Genomic DNA, 20431 nt, shown 5'->3' on the forward strand with positions numbered 1-20431 from the left:
GGAATTGAACCAGCGACCCTTTGCTTCGCAGTCCGGCGCTCAATCCACTGAGTGACACCAACCAGGGCTGTTTACATCTTTTAATAGACTAAATCCTTTACCTAATTTGAAAAGTCAACTTAAAAGTATTAAATTGTCATAGGAGCTTATTTCCACACTTCATGCTATATAGCTGGAATCACACTGTACATAACTTTATCATGCATTTTTCACTTTATGCTGGATACATTTCTGGTGTTATCGCAAATTCTATGTAAGTATACTATTTTAATGGCTGCATAATGTTCCAGTTAGGGATGGCCTATCTTTTACTGACCCATTTCTCATTGGCAAACATTTCAATTGCTTGTATTCCCCCTCTATCCATTATCAATAATATGGTGAGCAATCTCTTTGGGCATGAGTTGCTTTTCTAGGAGACATTAAGAGTCGGCTCATCTTTGTCTCAGAGCCCTGACTTCTTTGCTGGGGGCTGTACCCAGCCCCGCACTCCCAGAAGGGTGGGTGTGGTGTCCTTGTGTGGAGTCACGGCTTCACCTTGGTCCTGAAGTGAGGACTTCGGTGAAGCCACGTCTGAGCCAGAGGCCAGGGCTGCAGTGGTGGATCAGGCCTGGTCCCACCTCGGGATGACTGGGTGGGAGAGCACCTAATCCGAGGCCCAGTTTCTCCATCTGTATAAGGAGACATCCACTCTGCAGGTCTGTTCTGGACTCAGCAATATGTTCCAAGAGGGCCTGGTGGGTGCAGAGGAGGCACTAGGTGAATGGAATGGGTATTCCTCTTTTTTCTAAATGAAGCCAGCTTAACAGTACTCCAGAGAGGCCTCAGTGATACTCGAGATCTGCACGGAGCCCTCCTTACAGAAGTGCAAGTAGCTGCGCTCAGAGTCAACCGCATACAGCATCAGGCCTGGCTTCTCACTTCAAATCACACCTTAGTGCCTCTTGTTAACAGATACACAGATTTCTTCATGATAGGTTTAAAATATAAAATCTGTATTTCACCAGAGTTCTAAAATCCAACTTATGTCACTAGAATTGGTAGCATCAACAGTACTTACAGTTTTTAGGAGAAATCTAACTTTCATTAAATCATCACAATAGTGTAGTGAAAAACTAGCCCACTATTTGTGGAAAAGTTTTGGGTGAAGTTGGCCATCAGAGATCTAAAACTCACAGCAGCTGGATGGGTCATTAACATATTTTACTGATATCAGCTCCTACCTGAAGCTCTGTGAGGTAATAAAAAGATGTACAATTGCCACGCATCAACTACACACACTTCATGCTCAGCCTCTCGACCCACATGGCCTGGACAGACACCCTGGCCCACTGACTGTGGGGAAGGATTGATACATTTCACTCAAGGTAGTCTCAAACATTGTACAATAAGGGACACCTTTATTTTTTAAACAAAATTTTGCCTAGAGCTCACAGGATTTTGGTTTACAACCTGGGCATATTTTACAGGTACATTTTAAAAACTGTCTTGTCGTGTGAAGTTTAGAGGTAGAACATAAAAGTTCATTAGGTGCAAACTCCAACACATGCTCACCTCTCCTTTTCTGCAAAATCATTTTGTAACTTTTGTTCCTTTTCGAGGGCTATAGTCTCTGCTTGATTCTTCAGAGTCTGCTCATATTCTCGGATTTTCTCTTTAAGTGCTTTTATCGTAACCTCTGCAGGGGAAAAAAAAAAAAACTACAGTGAGAGAAGCACAGTTCCATGTGGCTATATATACACAGGCTTTCGTAACTGAGCAGGATTGGTGTGTTTTAAACTTTAGCTCTTCAACTCTGACACAAAATCAATGGTTACGAGTCCCTTCGGAGACCTTTTACTCCCTAAATGTTAAATTGAACTTTAAACGTTTAGGTTGAGGAGGATCAATGGATTTTGCTGGGAAGAAGAGCTATGGTTTCTCTAATACAACTTAAAAAAAAAAGGTGGGGGGGGGGAGGATCAATGATAAAATATAACATTATCTTATTGATGAGTCATAAATTAGTCCTCTACTGAGGGAAATTAATAAAGTTTTAGTGTGGGTTTAAGTACTTTGTTACAAAAAGCAAACAAACAAGAAAACGACAAAACCCAGATCATAATTGTGTGCATATTTTGGAAGACGCCATCTTAGCTGAAGTCACATATATCTACGGGCGTCCCTGGCTGGGGGCACACCTTTGTTGTGTCACAGTGATGAAACATGGAGTGTGCTCAGTGGATATAGTGTGAATCTCCTTGGCTGGAAGGGACCCACACTGCAGCTTGGGGGCAGGGAGCGGCCTCCTCTCAGCAGAGTCTGGAGGACTAAGGCTGTGTGTGCAGAGCAGACAAACGGGGTCTGGGGGACCTGCTCTTGAGGGAGGGTGAGGGTCAAGGATGTGGGCAGTGGTGCTGGGCAAAGAAGGTGCCCTGTGGTGCCCAGATTTAGGACACAGGGCCCGTTGGGAGGCTGTCCCTCGAAAGTTCAGCTCACGCCACCAGGAATGGCATGTTTACAGTTATCACTTCAGTTACTCCAATTGGGAACGCCAAAGCAGATATAATGAATAGGGCAGGGTCCCTCCTCAGACCCATGGGTGGCTCTAGGGCAGGGCCACACCACTTGTTCCCTCCTGCAGACACCGCCATGCCGCCCTGCATGCTGGACAGTCCCTGGTAGAGCCCTGTGGTCCCAAATCCAAGGAGAGCAGAGCTCTTGGAGAACTATATCTGCTGCGCACGAACCCATCCCCTAGAAGTTAAAGCTGAGGTTCTTTGTGGCCCCAGCACCTGGAGCAAGTGGGTGTTCTGGAAATGGCTGAGGGACAAATGAATGAAGGAGCCGAGGCTGGGCTAACAGGGTGAGGCCCAGGCAACGTGACAATGGGGTCCCAAGCTCATGGGACAATGCCACCTGCCAGACCCTTGTCCAAGTAAGAGCTTGGACTGGTGGCCTTTGTTTCTTCAGGTTGTAACTCATATCCACCTTTATTGCCCGAGCTGCACAAGCATGCTGGGCAAGGCAGGAGCACATCAACTGGGCATTTAGTATTTATGTGGCTCAGTGGGTAAAAGCTAAAAGCGCTTTTGTTAAAAGAAGAATTTGGCCCTTTTTATTAAGTGGAACCTGGAAGGTTCTCCTTAGAGGAAAAGAGAATTAAAACTAATGACCCTGTCAGAGCATTTGAAAGAAGAATTGGGGATTTCTGCCTTTTGGACTGGTTATTTTGGGCCCGAAAGAAATGCTCTGTGAGCATAATGGTTAGTGGTACACATTACTGTCAGGACACACTGACAGGGCCAAAGTTGAGCATAAGTGGAACACTTCCAAAATGAACACCAAGATGGATCACCTCTGAAAACACTTGCACATTCTTTAAGTCAACGGTCTATGCAATGACGTGAACATAAAGCCTTTCTGCATCCAACAACTGGTTGGAAATATCTGTACAGCCCTTGGACCCCACTGCTAATTCTAATGGGGTTTCTCAATGTGACACACCTATGCTTCTTCCAGGGGACTATGGGGCACTAGCTGGGGGCTCCCACTCTTTCTGATGAGATCTCTTTGCTACCCTCTCACCCTGGGTAAGCTGCTCACTGACTGGCTAAGCCTAAGCCGGGAGCCGATTTGTTCTGGAGCCTCTGACTCTGGTCCTCCTCCTGTTCCCAGCCCTGGATCCCGTACATGTGAGCAGGTGAGGAGAAAGAACAGAGTGGCAGAAACGGCACTGAAATGGCCTGCTCTAATTAGCTGTAGCCAGGGCTCCAATGTACTCATTTTTAAATGGGGGAAAGAATTATAGCACATAATAAATTCCTATCCTGCTCTAACTTTTCATCAATCTACAATATGGCTGTGATGATTAAAACTAGTGATGTGCACCCTAACCCTTCCAAATTAAAATCATTTTTATATTGGGAAGAAAAGAGAGGAACTTGACATTTTTCTGGAGGTTGGAAAAATCTATTAAGAGATCAGTAAATAAAGAAAAGGTGGGGGCAGTTCTAGAGAAAAACAACAGCACTCTAGAAGAGTAGTTGATCTTTAAAGAGTGTCAGGAATAGCTCTAAATGTCTCACCTGCATCTCATTTAACCCACAACGATCCTGTGTGGTTAGTATGAGAATAACCCACCCGAAAAGATGAGGCTTACAGCAAAGTGAGATCCCTTATTCAACGTTACATAGCTAAGTAGTGGCAATGAAGGGACTACAGGCCTGTACACCCCCGGTTCCTTTGCTCTTAAGTCTTTCTTTTAAAAATGCCCATCAGATGGGGCCTTTGGGGTGCAGAACACCTCACACTCAGTTATGGTCCTCGCTGGACAACTGGCCATGGAGGCGCTGACAAGGCAAGATGGGGGGAAGGACACTGGCACCTGCATCATCCTCCAACAAAACAGAAAGAAAATAAAGACAACACCACGAGTGGATCTGGCAGAGTAAGATGCTAGAGGTCGCAGGGAAGGAAAACAAACCAAACAAAACAAAACTCAAAGCTCATTTCTGTTGGGTAGGGGGGCAGTGAAACCCAGGTGTGAGAATTTATAGGTTATCTTTCACCTGAGCATTTGGGTGGTTCTGAAAAGAAACCACCCCTCCTGGGGGAAAGACAGCACCTTCTCTCACCCAGATCCTAGCCTCGTAAATCCAACACCTCATTTTCCAGCAGGACAAAGTTGTCCCCGAGTCCCAATGACTCACTGCTCCCTGTGGCACCAGATGGAGGTGGGGGGGGGGGGTCTCTTCTGCCCTCTAGCTCTCGTCCCCCGAGGAAGGAGTAACTACGGGACTGCTGCCTGCGCTGCCCAGGCCTCTGCCTTCCAGCTGCTTATCCAGTCTCTTCCTGGATCCTTTCCATGGTCAGTCCCTCCTCACAAGCCTGTCTTCAATCGTCTCAAAGCCCAAGGACACTTTTAAAAATCATCATCAATTAATTCTTTTTCCAGACCTTGGAGGATATTAAGTAGGTGGCCACTCAGAGGAGATCATCCAAGTGATTTGCCTTTCCTTTCCAGCTCCTTCCTCACCCAAACCCAAACAAAACCAAACAGACTGCATTTTCTACTTGGAGTTGCCCAAAAATCCTGCTCTCAGATAAGGGTGTAATTTTTCTTCGAGACAAGGAAGTCATCCGGTTCCTGGAATCTGAACACATCTAGATTTTAGGTGCAGGAGCGATTTCTTTGTTCTTCCCTGACAGCAAAAGCCAGGCAACCTTTGCCCTCTCTGTCTTGTTGACAGCTGGGCAACCACACCAAGAGGTCCTTTTCTTTCATTAAATCCATAATGAATAGGTGACGCTGACAAGGAAACAGTAGTGCTTAAACATGTAGACTTGTAGGATGCATCTAAAGCCTTAATGTATCGGCAGCAATTATTAAATGACTTACTGTATGTGACCCTTTGATCATAAGCTGGCTCTCTGACAGGTGTCGCCTGCAGGCAACGCATCATTCTTTTAAAAGGCAGATCCTATCACATGATGATACAGGAAGAATTTTAAAAGAATCCTGATCAGTCCCGTCACAGGGCAATAAAATCATATGTAGTTACTGTGCACAGGGAAAGTTTTACTTCTAAATAACTAAGCATTGTTATTATCTTTCTTTAATGATTCTGATTCTTACCCCACCCTGACTTTATGACGTATATTACAATTAGAGCTAGTCCCAACAGTATGGGGAAGGCAATTTAAAAAAAAAAAAAGAAAAGAAAGAAAAAAGAAAAAGAAAAAGCCAAGCAAAGAATTCATCTTCCACCAACCTTGATTTTTCACTTCAGCAAATTCCTTGTTGTATTCTTCAAGAGTTTCCCTAAGTTTCTGGTTCTCTGTTTCAATGTCATGCAGGCGCTGCACTTTGAGCTGGAGCTGTTGCCCAAGATCCAGAGCCGGCACGGGATCTGCACGAGAGAAAACATACAGCATCCTACTCTGGACACAGACGAGCCACCTTCATGGTCACGTGGGGGATCAGGCAGATCGCTTGGGGTGCCCAGGAAGTTGGCCTCCAGACCTGGGGCTGCCACCACAAGTTGGGGCACCTGTGGCCTTGCCACCCCCTTCCAAAGTCCCTGGGAACCCCATGGCTGAAATGGGGGCACTTCTCTGTTGCCTACAAAGGATGTGTATGCAGACCCACCCCAGGGCACCCAAAGCACGAAAATGGGCTAAAAATGGCCCTGGGCTCACGGGGGTTTTGCCCACTGCTCTGGCAGAGCATGGCACTGAATCTCTGAGCTGAAAGGAAGAGAGATAACGTGGGGCAGCAGCAAGGGGAGGGGCCCCGAGAAACTCATCCATGCACCCAGAGCTGCACTGGGTGGGGGGGGGGAGGGTGCCATAAACCACAACTTTGTAATAATTCTTACAGAAGTTAGAAATAACACTTGATACTCTGTCTCACTGTCACAATACACTTTCACAGGCATTTTCTCATTTGAGTCTCAAAGTAATGCTTGGAAAGAGATGTACGACACGTACTAGATCCTTTCACAGAAGTGGAAGCTAAAGCTCAGGGAAGCCGAGTGACTTGTCCAAGGTCTCCCACTTGGCTGAGGGCAGAGGGAACACGAACCCAAGGCTGTTAACTCCCAGTGACTGATGTTCCAACAAGGAAGATCCCCTGATGGAGCAGAGGAAGTAAATATAGCCTTTGTAAGAGGCCACCCTATTTAGGACATGCTCACTTTTCATCACAATCCTCCTTCACTAACCAAGGACACTCACACGAGAGTCAGTGAGCTGAAGCCTGGAGACTGCTGGTTTCTGCCCTGGGGGGCTCTGCTATTCCCCACAGGTACGGCTGGTGAGCCAACCCGCTCTGACTCAGCCTAGGCCATTGAGCCAGGTAGCCAGGAGGCCACCACATTCTAATTGCAGTATGAACAGCAGGAAATGGCACCTGGGCCAGTTGTACGTACGAGGATAGTACGAGGTCTAGTGGCCAATACAACGTACTATCTGCCCCCAGATTTACTTACAAAAACCTGAATTTTAATCTCAAGTTAGAGATTGCAGACATAGAATTTATGGCACTCACTCTTGGCCTTCAGCAGAAAACAGAGAGACATTAAACATTCTTCTGGCATCAATTTGATCTTTATTTTTTTCTTCTGCTGCTTAAAAGGCACTTATAATCCACCTGCTGGGCACCAGTGCAGCACTTCCGCTAGAACACTTGGGCTCCATCAGAGTGGAATACCCTAGTCTGCCAGGCTTAGGAAAGATTATTGAAGATATTTCTGGTATGGACGCCAGTATCACTTGTGAAATGGCTGCAAGGATTTAGTCTCTGGTTAAGGAATGCTAAACACCAAGCACAGTGGATCAACAAGGGTATATATTCAAGAGCTCACTTAATTTTCAAATACCAGAGTCATTAATTTTCCAGACCACCCCTGATTCCTGGAAATACGGGCTAGATCCACCATGTTTCAGTTGACGCCGTCTACCAGGAGCCGGGAGCTCTTTGAGATGACAACGTCTTTATAGAGTTTACAAAAGGCGGGCACTGGGATTTGTCCAGCACAACGGCAGACCTGTGCATGGGATCAACACCAACACTGTCCATCACGTGACCCCCCTGGCTGCTGGGCATTTATTCTGTGTGTATATACAGTTTATGACTATGTCATTTTTTCATTTGTGGCTTTTCATTATTATTTTAATCAGCATTAAAATATTTATATTAAATTAGATTTCAAAAGCTATTTTGTGCAGATAGTTTCTTTTAAGTAGGAGTAGTAATAACACTAAAGACTGAATTACTCAGAACATTTCAGGTGTAGTTTTTTTTAAGTTTTAGTGTCTTCCCAGGGTACCTTCCCACCCTCCCCTGCCTTCATGGACTTGTGCTGGGCAAATGACCTGAAGGAAATAAACGATGTGCCCACACTGTCCCCTTCATAGAGAACTACAAACTGAACTTGATAGAGAGATCAGAGAAGGACTGAGGAGAAGGAGAACCGCTACACTTCTCTAAAATTCTGTTAGTGTTGGTTCCTGTAGGCTTTCCGACACAATTGCTCTTTAAAGGGCTAAGCTAGTATACTGCCCTACATCCCTAAAATTTCTGTTGAAAACTTTTCCAGTCCATACCTTTTAAAAGGCTGGTACCCATTGTGTCTGCTTAGAATAAAAAACAGCTTCCCTTGTTTGATTCAGCAAAAAATTCAGTGACATAAAAATAACATGCACATTACCAAGTGAATGGTAACTAGACCTTTAGACACATTTTCCAAGCATTATATTGTAAATGAAAATTCTGGCAATCTCATAATTATTCATTATGACATATATATTTAATTTAACACTATTAAAGGTTAATGCCTAAGTAGCAAAACTGGTCACAGAATAAAGAATGAACTGAATGTTCAAACATCTCTATGCATTAAACTTCAAACTTTACTACAGTACAGTTGAATGACTAAATGCCTACAGCATTTGAATATTGTTTAGGATTATGTAAAAGGCATTGCTAAAGTACCTCTTAGGCTTAATTTTTATTACTTGCATTAAAGGAACAGCTAATTACCACATGACAATATAATGACTCTAGCATGTTTGGGCTAGAGACCAAAACAACGACTTTCAGCATGCCAAACCCCAACCTGCATATTAATCTAGGGGAAATCATACCTTTTTTGTCTCGTTAATGATTTCCAATGCCATTTAAACCCCACACAAGTATTGTTAGGCCTTATTCTGAATGTCACAAGCCTCCGATCTCAGCAGCTCAATTAAGAAATTGTCTGGGGGAGGCAAGAGAACACACCCATACGTGGAACAGGAACACACAAAACCCTCAACCTGTCTTCCCTGCCTCCTCCAATTCAACATGTTTATTGCCAGTTACATCCACCCAATGTGACAAACTTGCAACGTGTTTTAAAATCATCTAATGGTTAATTCCCGAAACACTCTTTGAGGAACGATAGAGCTCTTTATGCAACACAGGACTCAAAGAACATAATTACAACAAACAACAACACATTCATTCAACACCTTCTCCTACGTACATGTAACATTATCTCATTAATTCCAGCCATCACAGTTAGGGTTGGGGGAGGGGGCTCCACAATATGTCTGGTGCTGGTTTCTTACTCAAGGGACAGGGGGAGGAGAAAGAGAAGTCAGCCAGGTAAACAAGAATGGAAAATTCTTATGAAGAGTTCTCCTTCCCGAAGCAGCAGCCAACTAAATTGTCCTCTCCTCAAGTCCTAATTTAGCAAGTATTTCCTAAGCACCTCTCTGCTCTGGGTAAGGCCCAAGTGAGGCACTGGGATGAACATTCAGCCATGTCAGCTAGGACCAGCTTCACAGTAGAGATAAACCATGTTCACGAATAACAAGAGTAAAACAAGATGGGCCATGCAGATCAGATAAGTGGAGGGCCACTCTCTGATAGAGAAACCCAGAAAAGTAGATTTTTTTTTTCCCCAAAAGGGGAGACAAGAGTTTAGGCCCCTGGACACTGTGGTGCAGTCAGTCCATGGGAAAGATGCAGCATCCAAGGGGAAAAGGAGCAGGGGAAAGCCAGGAGCAGGGGAAAGCCAGGAGCAGGGGAAAGCCAGGAGCAGGGGAAAGCCAGGCACAGTTCCGTCTCTCGTTAGCGCTCAAGTGTCACATTCTATGACATGAGGACTGTTCTAGGTGCTGAGGGAACACGGTGCTGATCAAGACAAAACCTTGCTCTCAAAGACCTGACATTCTGAAGTAAGTGAGGCAGACAAAATGCAGAACCAAATAAAAGAGAACTCTTAAGTAACTGCCAAGCACGTAAGAAAACAGGGTGTGGAAAATAGAGGATGGGTACAGGAGATGACTGACAGGGAGGGTCTCTTGGAGGAGGTGACACTAGGACTGGGATCTGGATGGAGAGAAGAGACTGCGAAAATCCTTGGCAGAGAAACAGCATTGCAAAGGTGCAGAGGTAGGTGTGAACGTGGCATATTCAAGGCAGAGGGAGAAGGTAAGGCTGCAACAAAGGGAAGGGAGAATGGCAAAGCACATGTGGTCAGGGAGGGAGGCTCTGATCAGGATTTAAACAAAAATATGAGCACAATTAAGGAGAGAAACAGAATATATAAAGAAGAGTAAGACAGAATTTTAGAGCTGAAAATAAATGGTCTGAGGTGCCCTGTTAGTGAAGTAGGTAGCACATCGTTCTCATAAAAATACAATGCTGAAGAAAGCCAAAGGACCGAGTTTGGGTTCAATTCAATTCTACTCTTTTTTGTTTGGTTTTTTTATCCTCACTTGAGGACTTTTTTTTTTTTTTCATTGCTTTTAGAGAGAGAGGAAAGGAGACAGAGAGAGAAATCACTGATGTGAGAGAGGAGCATCGACTGGCCACCTCCAGTATGTGCCTGGACCTGGTATTGTAAGCTACTAGACCACGGGTCACACGCACCTGTGCCCTGACTTGGAATCGAACCTGCATCCCAATGCTCCAACCAACTGAACCACGCTGGCCAGGGACAATTCTACTCTTGATGGGAAAAAACCTTCAGCAAATAGGACTCTTGCAAGATGAGGGACTGGGGAATGAGAAACCGCCCCCTCCCCCGCAATTATTTGAACCATAAAAAAGTTTGTTGGTTTTCTAGTTGCAAAGTATTTAAGAGTTTTAAGCTTAAAGATGAGTTATACAATTTTCTTTTAAAAAGTTAAGTGCTCCAAATTAGCTGCTCTCTTCTGTGACAGCAGATGGCTATCAGCCATATGTTTTCTGGCAAACATTAAAAAAAAAAAAACAACATGCAATCTACGTGTTTGAAGTCAATGTGATGTTTTAATACTTAGTGGGGAAAATACTACTCCTTGAAAGAAACTCATCTATAGTGACAGCATTCTAAAAGTAGGTATTTGGAAATATTCCCATCATTATATAAAGTTGTGGGCAGAGACAACATCCTCTACAAAAATGTCTCAATGCCCTTTCTCATATGAAGGAGAGTACAGGATAATGGTTTAGTATGTGGGGCAGACTGCATGTGTTCAAATCCCAGTTCTGCCATTTAACTGGCTGCGCAACCTTAGACAAGTTACTGAATATTTAATTACTAAGAAAATATGTGCCTACATGTAGAAAACTGCCAGGCATGGAGTTAACACTCAATAAATGTTACCTTAAATCTGTTTATTGCTTTGGGTAATATGGCCATTTTAATGATGCTGATTCTTCCAATCCATAAACATGAAGTATCCTTCCATTTCACTCTATCTTTCTCAATATCTTTTAATAATGCTTCGTAGTTTTCAGTATATAGAGCCTTCACTCCCTTTTTTAAGTTTATTCCTAGGTATTTTATTTGATGCAATCTCCATCAAAATTCCAATGTCATCTTTTAAAGAAATAGAACAAAAAACCATCAGATTTGTAAGGAACCACAGAAGACCCCAAAAAGCCAAAGTAATCCTGAGAAAAAAGGAACAAAGCTGGTATCCCATTATAATAAAGGTATCCCATTACCTGACTTCAAATTACATTACAGAGCTACGGGAATCAAAACAGCATGACTCTGGCAGAAAAACAGACACACAGACCAATGGGACAGAATTGAGAGCACAGAAAGAAAACCATGTGTATATGGACAAATAATTTTTAACAAAGGAGCCAAAAACACACAATGGAGAGAAGAAAGCCTCTTCAATAAATGGAACTGGGAAAATTAGAATGTCGCATGCAAAAGAATGAAACTAGATTATAGTTTGTCTCCATGTACAAAAATTAATTCAAAGTGAGTCAAAGACCTAAATACAAGATGTGAAACAATAAATTACACAGAGGAAAACATAGGTACTAAACTTATGGGTCTTGGTCACAGAGAACATTTTATGAATTTGATCCTAACAGAAAGTGAAGTAAAGGCAAAAATAAACAAATGGGACTACATCAAACTAAAAGTCTTCTGCACAGCAAAAGAAACCACCCATCTACAAAACAAAATGGCAGACAACTGAATGATAGTTGCAAACAACAGCTCTGACAAGGGGTTAATATCCAAAACATATAAAGAACTCATCCAACTCAACACCACACAAATAAACAAACAATCCTATTAAAAAATGGGCAGAGGACCTGAACAGATACTTCTCCCAAAAGGACATACAGATGGCCAACAGGTAGATGAGAAGAGGTTCAACTTCACTAGCTATTAGGGAAATGCAAGTCAAAACTACAGGCAGCGGCTGGAGGACCAAGTGGGTGAGGCAGCTGGCGGACCAGATGGCCCCACATCTGTGTGTCGATAAACTGGGAGGAACAGCTGGGGAGCGAGACAGACTGTGCAATCCAGTGTTCCAGTGCGGGAAAAGAAAGCCTCAAAACCCCTGGAGGTAAAAACCTGTGGGGGATGTGGCAGCAGGAGAAACTCCCAGCCTCTTCATTGGAGAGTCCACTGGAGAGACTCCCAGGGTCCTAGAACGTACACAAACCCACCCACCCTGGAATCAGCACCAGAAGGGCCCAGTTTGCTTGTGGGTAGCACGGTAAGTGACTAAAAGCTGGAGCAAGTAACATTGTTCCCTCTCAGACCCCTCTCCCACACACAGCGTCACAACTCAGCGACCTGGGTCGCCCCACCTGGCAGTTACCTAAGGCTCTGCCCCCTCCCAAAGTATCAGGCAGCCTGAGACAAAGAAATATGGTCCAAATGAAAGACCAGATCAAAGCTCCAAAAAATAGAATTAAGCGATGAACAGAGAGCCAACCTATCAGATGCATGGTTCAAAAAACACTAGTAATCTGGATGCTCACTGAATTGGTTGAGTATGGTCGCAAAATGGCAGGAAAAGTGAAGGTTACACAAAGTAAAACAAAGGTAAATATACAGGGAACCAACAGTAAAAGGAAGGAAATTGCGACTCAAATTAATGATTGGGAGCAGAAGGAAGAGACAATGATTCAACCAGAACAGAATGAAGAAACAAGAATTCAAAAAAAATGAGGAGAGGCTTAGGAACCTCTGGGACAACTTTAAACATTCCAACATCCGAATCATAGGGGTGCCAGAAGGAGAAGAGGAAGAGCAAGAAATTGAAAACTTATTTGAAAAAATAATGAAGGAGAACTTTCCCAGTCTGGTGAAGGAAATAGACTTCCAGGCGATCCAGGAAGCTCTGAGAGTCACAAAGAAGTTGAACTCAAGGAAGCACACACCAAGGCACATCATAATTAATTACCCAAGATTAAAGATAAGGAGAGAATCGTAAAAGCAGCAAGAGAAAAGAAGACAGTTACCTACAAAGGCGTTCCCATAAGACAATCAGCTGATTTCCCAGAAGAAACCTTACAGGCAAGAAGGGGCTGAAAAGAAGCACCCAAAGTCATGAAAGGCAAGAGCCTTCCAAGATCACTCTCTCCAGCACAGCTATCATTTAGAATGGAAGGGCAGATAAAGTGCTTCCCAGATAAGGTAAAGCTAAAGGAGTTCATTATCACCAAGCCCTTATTATATGAAATGTTAAAGGGACTTACCTATGAAGATGAAAATCAGAAACTATGAACAGTAAAATGACAAAAAACTCACAACTATCAACAACTAAACCTAAAATCAAAACCAAAACCAAAACAAACTAAGCAAACAACTCAAACAGGAACAGAATCATAGAAATGGAGAACAGAGGGGAGTGGGAGGGGGAAGCATGGGGGAAAAGGTACAGGAATAAGAAGCATAAATATTAGGTACAAAATAGGCAGGGGAAGGTTAAGAATAGTATAGGAAACGGAGAAGCCAAAGAGCTTATATGTGTGACCCATGGACATGAACTAAGGGGAAGGGGGGCAATGCGGCAGGGGGCAGTGCAGGGCAGAGAGGAATAAAGCGGAGGAAAAAAATGGGACTCCTATAATACCATAATCAATAAAACATATATTAAAAGAGTAAACAATAAAACTACATGGGGATACCACCTCACATCTGTTAGAACGGCTATTTTCAACAAGACAGGTAATAAGTATGGAGAAGTGGTGTAGAAAAAGGAACCCTCATTCAGTGCTGGTGGGAATGTAAACTGGTACAGTCACTATGGAAAACAGTGTGAAAGTTCCTCAGAAAATTTAAGAATAGAGTTACCATGTGACCCAGCTATCCTTTTTCTGGGTATTACCCCAAAAAACCTTACAAACCTTTACTCACAAAGATACATGCACCCCTATATTCATTGCAGCACTGTTCACAGTGGCCAAGACATGGAAACAAGCAAAGTGTCCCTTGATAGATGGTTGGATAAAGCAGATATGGCACATATATACAATGGAAGACTGCTCAGCCACAGGAAAAGATGAAATATTGCCATTTGTGACAACGTGGATGGACCATGAGAATATTCTGCTAAGTTAAAGAAGTCAGTCAGAAAAAGCCAAGAATTGCGTTTTTACTCATATGTGAGATGTAAAACTGAAATTCGTGGACGCAGACAACAGTATGGTGGTTATTAACAGAGGGGAGGGGGGCAGGGGAGGGAGTAGTGAAGTGTATAGGGGGCCAAACATATGGTGACAGAAGATGGTTTGACTTTGGGTGGTGGGAAATTAAAAAAAAAAGTTATCTATTGTCAACTGACTCAAAACTGATACAATGTTTGCCAAAGGGAGTTTCAAACTATTTGTTACATATATATATGTATATAAATTTATCTTTTGACTAGTTAGCCACAAAAACAGAATGTCAGGAAGAATCAGAATTTACTAGCTGAATTTCAATAAATTGTACCATCTACAACTGGTACACAGGTTTCAAAAGTATAAGTCATCTTTTCATAATGCTAGCTAATAATGCACTGCTTTTGTTTAGATCTATGTATCTTTGTGATTTATCTTTTCCAGCCATTTAGGACAGCCATTAAAACCAAGAATAAAAATAACAAAACTTGGAGACTTCTGCTTCTGGTCAGGACAAATTAGCTGATATTAGATTTGCCCTCTGACCACAAACAAACAGAATACTAGGCAAACTATATGAAACAACCATATATGGTTATTGGACAACTGGCAGAGAAAGATGGTGATCTCCGAAGGAAGGAAAACAAGTGAGGTGAGCCCTATGACCACCCTGACTTTCTGCCAGGGAGCACTTTCTAAACAGGGAAGGGGGAACCCAAGCACAACATGAGTCTTCCTGAGTTAAGGAGACAGAGACCAGAAAACTGGGAGACTGAGGTATCTGGAATTTGTAGGGCTAAGCGCTGGAAAGAAGAAAGATATGCAGAGAAAGAGCTAGAGAAATCTGCAGAAGAGTAATCAAGAGTCTGTTGCTAAAAGACAAGGTGCATACATATGTGTGGGATGAAATCCCCAAAGGCTGGGTAAAGAACTACAAGGACCCCGGAGTTCACGGAAGGTTAAGAGACTTCTGAGTTGCAACCTGCCACAGTGGGGAGATTTATTGAATAGCCAGGATATTTAGTAGAAACATCAGAAGGGCCATACCAGAACGGAGGTCTAAATTAATCCTCAAGTCAAGGCTACTCCAGACCTACCCCTAAACCTTAAAAATAAGCATCAGAATCATCAGGCTGATCTACAGGTAATTTAACTGATGGACAAAACAAATTCCAACATTCTTAAGAAAGACAACAGAATCCAGTTAACAATCACAATGTCCAACATTCAATAAAAAATTACTTACTATGCAAAATACATGCAAAAGAGCAGGATAATAGGGGTGGGGGGGAGAGGATCAGTTAATAAAAACAAAACCAGAAGTGACATGAGATAATGAGAGTAGCTGACAAATACAAAAACAATTGCTATAAATATACTCAAGGATTTAAAGAGGCACAAACACAATAAGAAGATATGAAGAAGAATCTAATGGAATTCTAGAGCTTAAAATACAGTATCTGAAATGAAAAAAATTCCCTAGACTGTCTTAACAAGCAGATTAAACACTGCAAAAGAAAAATCAGTGAATTTGAAGAGACAATCATAGACACTGTCTGAACAGAGGCATAGAGAAGAGACTGAAAAAAAAGTTACTAAAACCTCAGCCACTTGTGAAACAACATCAAGCAATTCAACACACATGTGCTAGAATAGAAGGGGACTAGCGGTGTATTTGGGGAAACACTGGCAAAATTTCCAAATTTGGTGAAAGCTATAAACCTAAAGATCCAAGAAACTCAATAAAATCTAAGCAGGATACCGCTAAGCAAAATCAAATTGCTGAAAAGAATTAAAAAACCCCTTAAAAATCCTAAAAGCTAGAGAAAAGATGAATAATTATACAATATATAGGGGAAGAAAGGTAAGATTAACTGGAGACCTCTTGTCATAGAGAAAAACCAATACAAAAAATACCAATATACAATTTTGTACCCTCCAAAATAATATCCTTCCAATATCAGGGCAAGGTAGATTTTGTTTTTGTTTTTGTTTCAGATGAACAAAAGTTGGCAGAATTCACTGGCAGTGTACCTACACTGTAAGAAACTTTAAAGGAAGTGTTATAGACTTACGGAAACCTAGATCTACACAAGGGAATAAAAAACACCCAAATAGTAAATACAGGGGTAAAAATTAAATACTATTTTTCTCATTATAAATTTCATTAAAAGATAATTGACTATTTAAAAGCAAAAATAGGACAATGTATTATAGTGTTGAAACATATGTAGAAGTAAAATGAGCAACAATACACAAAGGATTAAAGGGAGAAAATGAAAATGTATTATAATAACATTCTTACATCACATGTGAAGTGGTATATTATTATTTGAAGGTATAGTGGGATAAATTAAAGATGCTTAATGTAAACCTTAAAGTAACCACTAAAAAAATAAATCAAAGAGTTATAGCTAATAAGACAAGTGGGGAGATAAAATAATATCATAAAAAGTAATCAAAATAAAGCAGGAACAATACAACAAAAACAGGTAAGACAAATAAAAAACAAACAGTATTTTATGGTATATTAGACTAAACCCATCTATATAATTATATTAAATGTAAAAAATCTAACATTCCACTTAAAAGGCAGACTTGCCAGAGAATTAAAAAACATGACACAGCTGTTTACAAGAAATACAACAACAAAGGTATGTTAATAGTAAAAGGACAGAAAGATATAACATGAATATACTAATCAAAAGAAAGTTGGCGTACCTATATTAAAATGAGACAAAGGAAACTTTGCACAAGAAATATTACCAGGAATAAAGTAGATCATTGTATAAACCTAAAAGAAGCAATTACTGAGAAGATATAACATTCTTAAAAGTATATGTACTACTCCAAAATAAAGCTTCAAAAAACATGAATTAAAACAGAACTGAGAGAAAAAGTTCACAGTAATATAATAAAGATTTCAAAACTCTGTCCTCTCTAATAGTACCATTAGATTGACAAGCTATATCTAAAATGTATATAGAAACTTAACTAGCCAAAACAATTTTGAAAAACAAGATGGAAGATAAAGGATTTGTATTACCTGATTTCAAGACTGATTATAAAGCTACAGTAATCAAGATAGTATGATACTAACATATGGAGAGATATACAGATCAATGAAATATGACAGAGGATCCAAAAAATAAAAAAAAAACCTCACACATATACCATCCATTAATTTTTGAGTGAAACTTGACCCATACTTACACCATACATCAAAATTAACTCAAATTGTGTCATAGGCCTAAAGGTAAAAGATAACACTATACAACTTCACTAAAAACACTGGAGAAAAAATTTATGACCTTGGGCTAGCCAATAATTTCTTAGAACATAAAAAGCGAGAACAAAAAAACTCCAAACAAAAAATTTTTTGGACTTAAAAAAAATAAAACTCTTCGAATGACAAGAGAAAACATTTGCAAGACAACCCATCAAAAAATGGACAATAGATTTAAACAAATACTTTCTAAGTGAAGATCTATGAATGACCAAAAAGCACATGAAAAAATATTCAACATCATCAGTCATCAGGAAATGCAAATTAAAATCATGACAAAATATGCTTTACATTCACTAGAATGTCTAAAATTGAAAAGACTGACAATACCAAATGATAGAGATGATGTGGAGGAAACAGCTCTCACACGTACTTGTGGGAGGATAAATGACACAACTACGTTGAAAAACAGTTTGGCAGTTTCTTATCATGCTCAACATGCACCCATCCCATGCCCCAGCAATGCTAGTCCTGGGTATTTACCTGAGAAAAATGAAAACCTATGTCCATCAATGCTTCTAGCAGGTTTATTCATAAGAGCCACAAAGGAAACAATCCAAATGCCCATCAAGGGGGGAGGGGGTGGATAAGCAACTTGTTACATACCCACACAGTGGAATACCATTCTTTAATAAAAAGGACCATGATACCAGCAACGAGATGAATCCCCAACACACTCTGCTGAGGAAAAGAAGCCAGACACAAAAGAGCACAGACACAATGACTCCGTTTATGTAAAAGTCCAGAAATGACGAATCTCATCTCCAGTGACGGAAAGCGTATCAGTGGTTGCTGGCATTTGGGATCCTAGGAACTTTTGAGGTGACAGAAACATTCTATATCTTGATTGTGAAGGCGGCCATTGTACCGAATTGTACACCTAAAGTGGGTGTTTTTTAATATGTAAATTATGCCTCAATAAAGTTGATTTTAAAATATAGTATTTTAGTGAGAGATTTTTGTACTGGTAATAAAATATAAAGTTTAAGTCCTTTTTATTTTTCATCATTCCCCTTAATTCTAATGTTGGTATGATTTACAGTGTATTAAATACACACTGTAATTACACATGTGTATCAGACAGGAAGGAAGGGAGAAGGGAGGATATATTAGAGTTACAAATTCAAAATTTACTGTTGGGGTATGTGAAGAAAAGTAGTTTGCAGACCACTGACTTAGACCCATTTGACTTCTGTGCAAAAGATGGACAGGAGGCTGTGGAGTGAAGGTGATGAGCTGGTGAGGTGAGAGGTAATGGTGGCGTGGATGAGGGTGCTGGTTGATGAGGATGTGGTCCAATCTGGGATGTATTCTGGAGGCCGGGTCAACAGGACTTACTGATACACTGGCTATAAGGTGTGAGGGAAAGGAGTTCCGGCTGACTCCTGCATCCCTCTGCGGCCTGAGCCACCGCATGAATGGGGATGCCATTGCCCTTCCTGGGAGGGCTTGGGGGAAATCCACTGTTCTCTTGTGATCACGTGGCATTTGACAGTCTAATAGATGTCAGAAGTCACCTAGGTGGAGAATGTAAGTGGAAGAAAAAACAAAACAAAACAAAAGCTGAGAGTCCTGCAGAGGAAGAGAGGTAGCCACGGAAATCTGAGGAGGAGTGCAACCAGGTGGGAGGTGGGTTTAGCATGCGTAAGTGGCTCTCAGAGGACTTTTGCTATGATGGGGGATAGAGAGCTGGCCAGTGGCTGGAAGATGTCATCTCGTCTGACCACATGGGTGTCTCAGTAAAATAGAAGTAGTACGGGTATCAGAATGGAGAGAAAATTTGAAGCAGACAGTAGGCATAAAGTTGGGGCCAGTCTATGCAGTGTAGACTTTATCTAAACTAAGTTACCGTGGACGTCCTGGGACTTGTTTTGGATTCCCTGGATCACTATCACACACTGATAAGCCCACCCTCTTGGTGCAGAGAAGTCCTGAAGAAGGAAGAGGACACTGCTGACTCCATGCAGAACCAGAGGCTGAAAAGCAGGGCTCCTGAGGAGGGGGGCTGACTAGTGGGACTAAGGTGCGCTGGGAGGGGCCGGGGAGGCTGGCGGGCTGGAGAGAAGGGCAGGCCAGCAGCGAGCTGCTTTTCCGTATATTGTGAGAACTAAGAAGACCAACCTCACGAAATCCAGGCTCATGTTTGTACAGAGGGCTCTGCAGGCTATGGGGCTGTCCCCTGCCATCAGCCAGAGGCTGGATGTGCCCCTTGTGAGTGCCATCCCTGCAATGACATCACAGCGCGGCAGACGCTACTTTTTGCCAGGGCACTCTAGGCTAATGTAATCATACGATTACATAATTAACCCAGCTGTCTCATTAAGAAAATCAACTGGAATTCAGAGCATAATTAGTCATACAGCAATTAGCATGCTGATGAGCAACTGATGAAAAGCTGTCTAGATATCAAGTGTGCCAGGACCACCCCAGTTACGGCAAAGTGGGATAGAGGCGACACACTGCCCCACGCAAGTGAACCAAGGATTTCCCACGTCTTGGCTGGTTGGTTCTCGCACTACAGCCCAGTGCTGAGGGACAGAGGGAGAGCCCTGAGAATGGGGCAGCATGCAAAACCAGGGACCAGCCATCCAGTCATGTTTGCCTTTCTTTAAAATGTATATAGCTATTTTCTCAGCCTGCAGACATATGGTGCGCAAAATGGAGAGGCTGACTGGGCCCCATATTTGTTTTAACCTGGTCAAGGAGGATGAGAAAAGGTGCCTCTTTGTCTGGGTTCCAGTGATGGGTAGAGCATAACGTCTCTGTCC

General features: G+C 42.0%; 1 protein-coding gene across 4 annotated transcripts in view; it reads right to left on the reverse strand.

Moving 5' to 3' along the window:
- Nucleotides 1–20431, reverse strand: part of CUX1 (cut like homeobox 1) — a 364417-nt gene that overhangs the window by 140873 nt on the left and 203113 nt on the right. For all 4 annotated transcript variants that reach the window (XM_054589770.1, XM_054589769.1, XM_054589768.1 and 1 more), the window contains exons 5-6: nt 5754–5891; nt 1555–1678 (exon numbers count right to left, since the gene is read on the reverse strand). In XM_054589770.1, the coding sequence (XP_054445745.1) occupies nt 1555–1678; nt 5754–5891 (262 nt within the window). The remainder of the gene's footprint in view (nt 1–1554; nt 1679–5753; nt 5892–20431) is intronic.

The sequence above is a fragment of the Pteronotus mesoamericanus genome, unplaced genomic scaffold (assembly GCF_021234165.1).
Source record: "Pteronotus mesoamericanus isolate MK-2021 breed Mesoamerican mustached bat unplaced genomic scaffold, CSHL_Meso_final scaffold_167, whole genome shotgun sequence".
Lineage (NCBI taxonomy): Eukaryota > Metazoa > Chordata > Mammalia > Chiroptera > Mormoopidae > Pteronotus > Pteronotus mesoamericanus.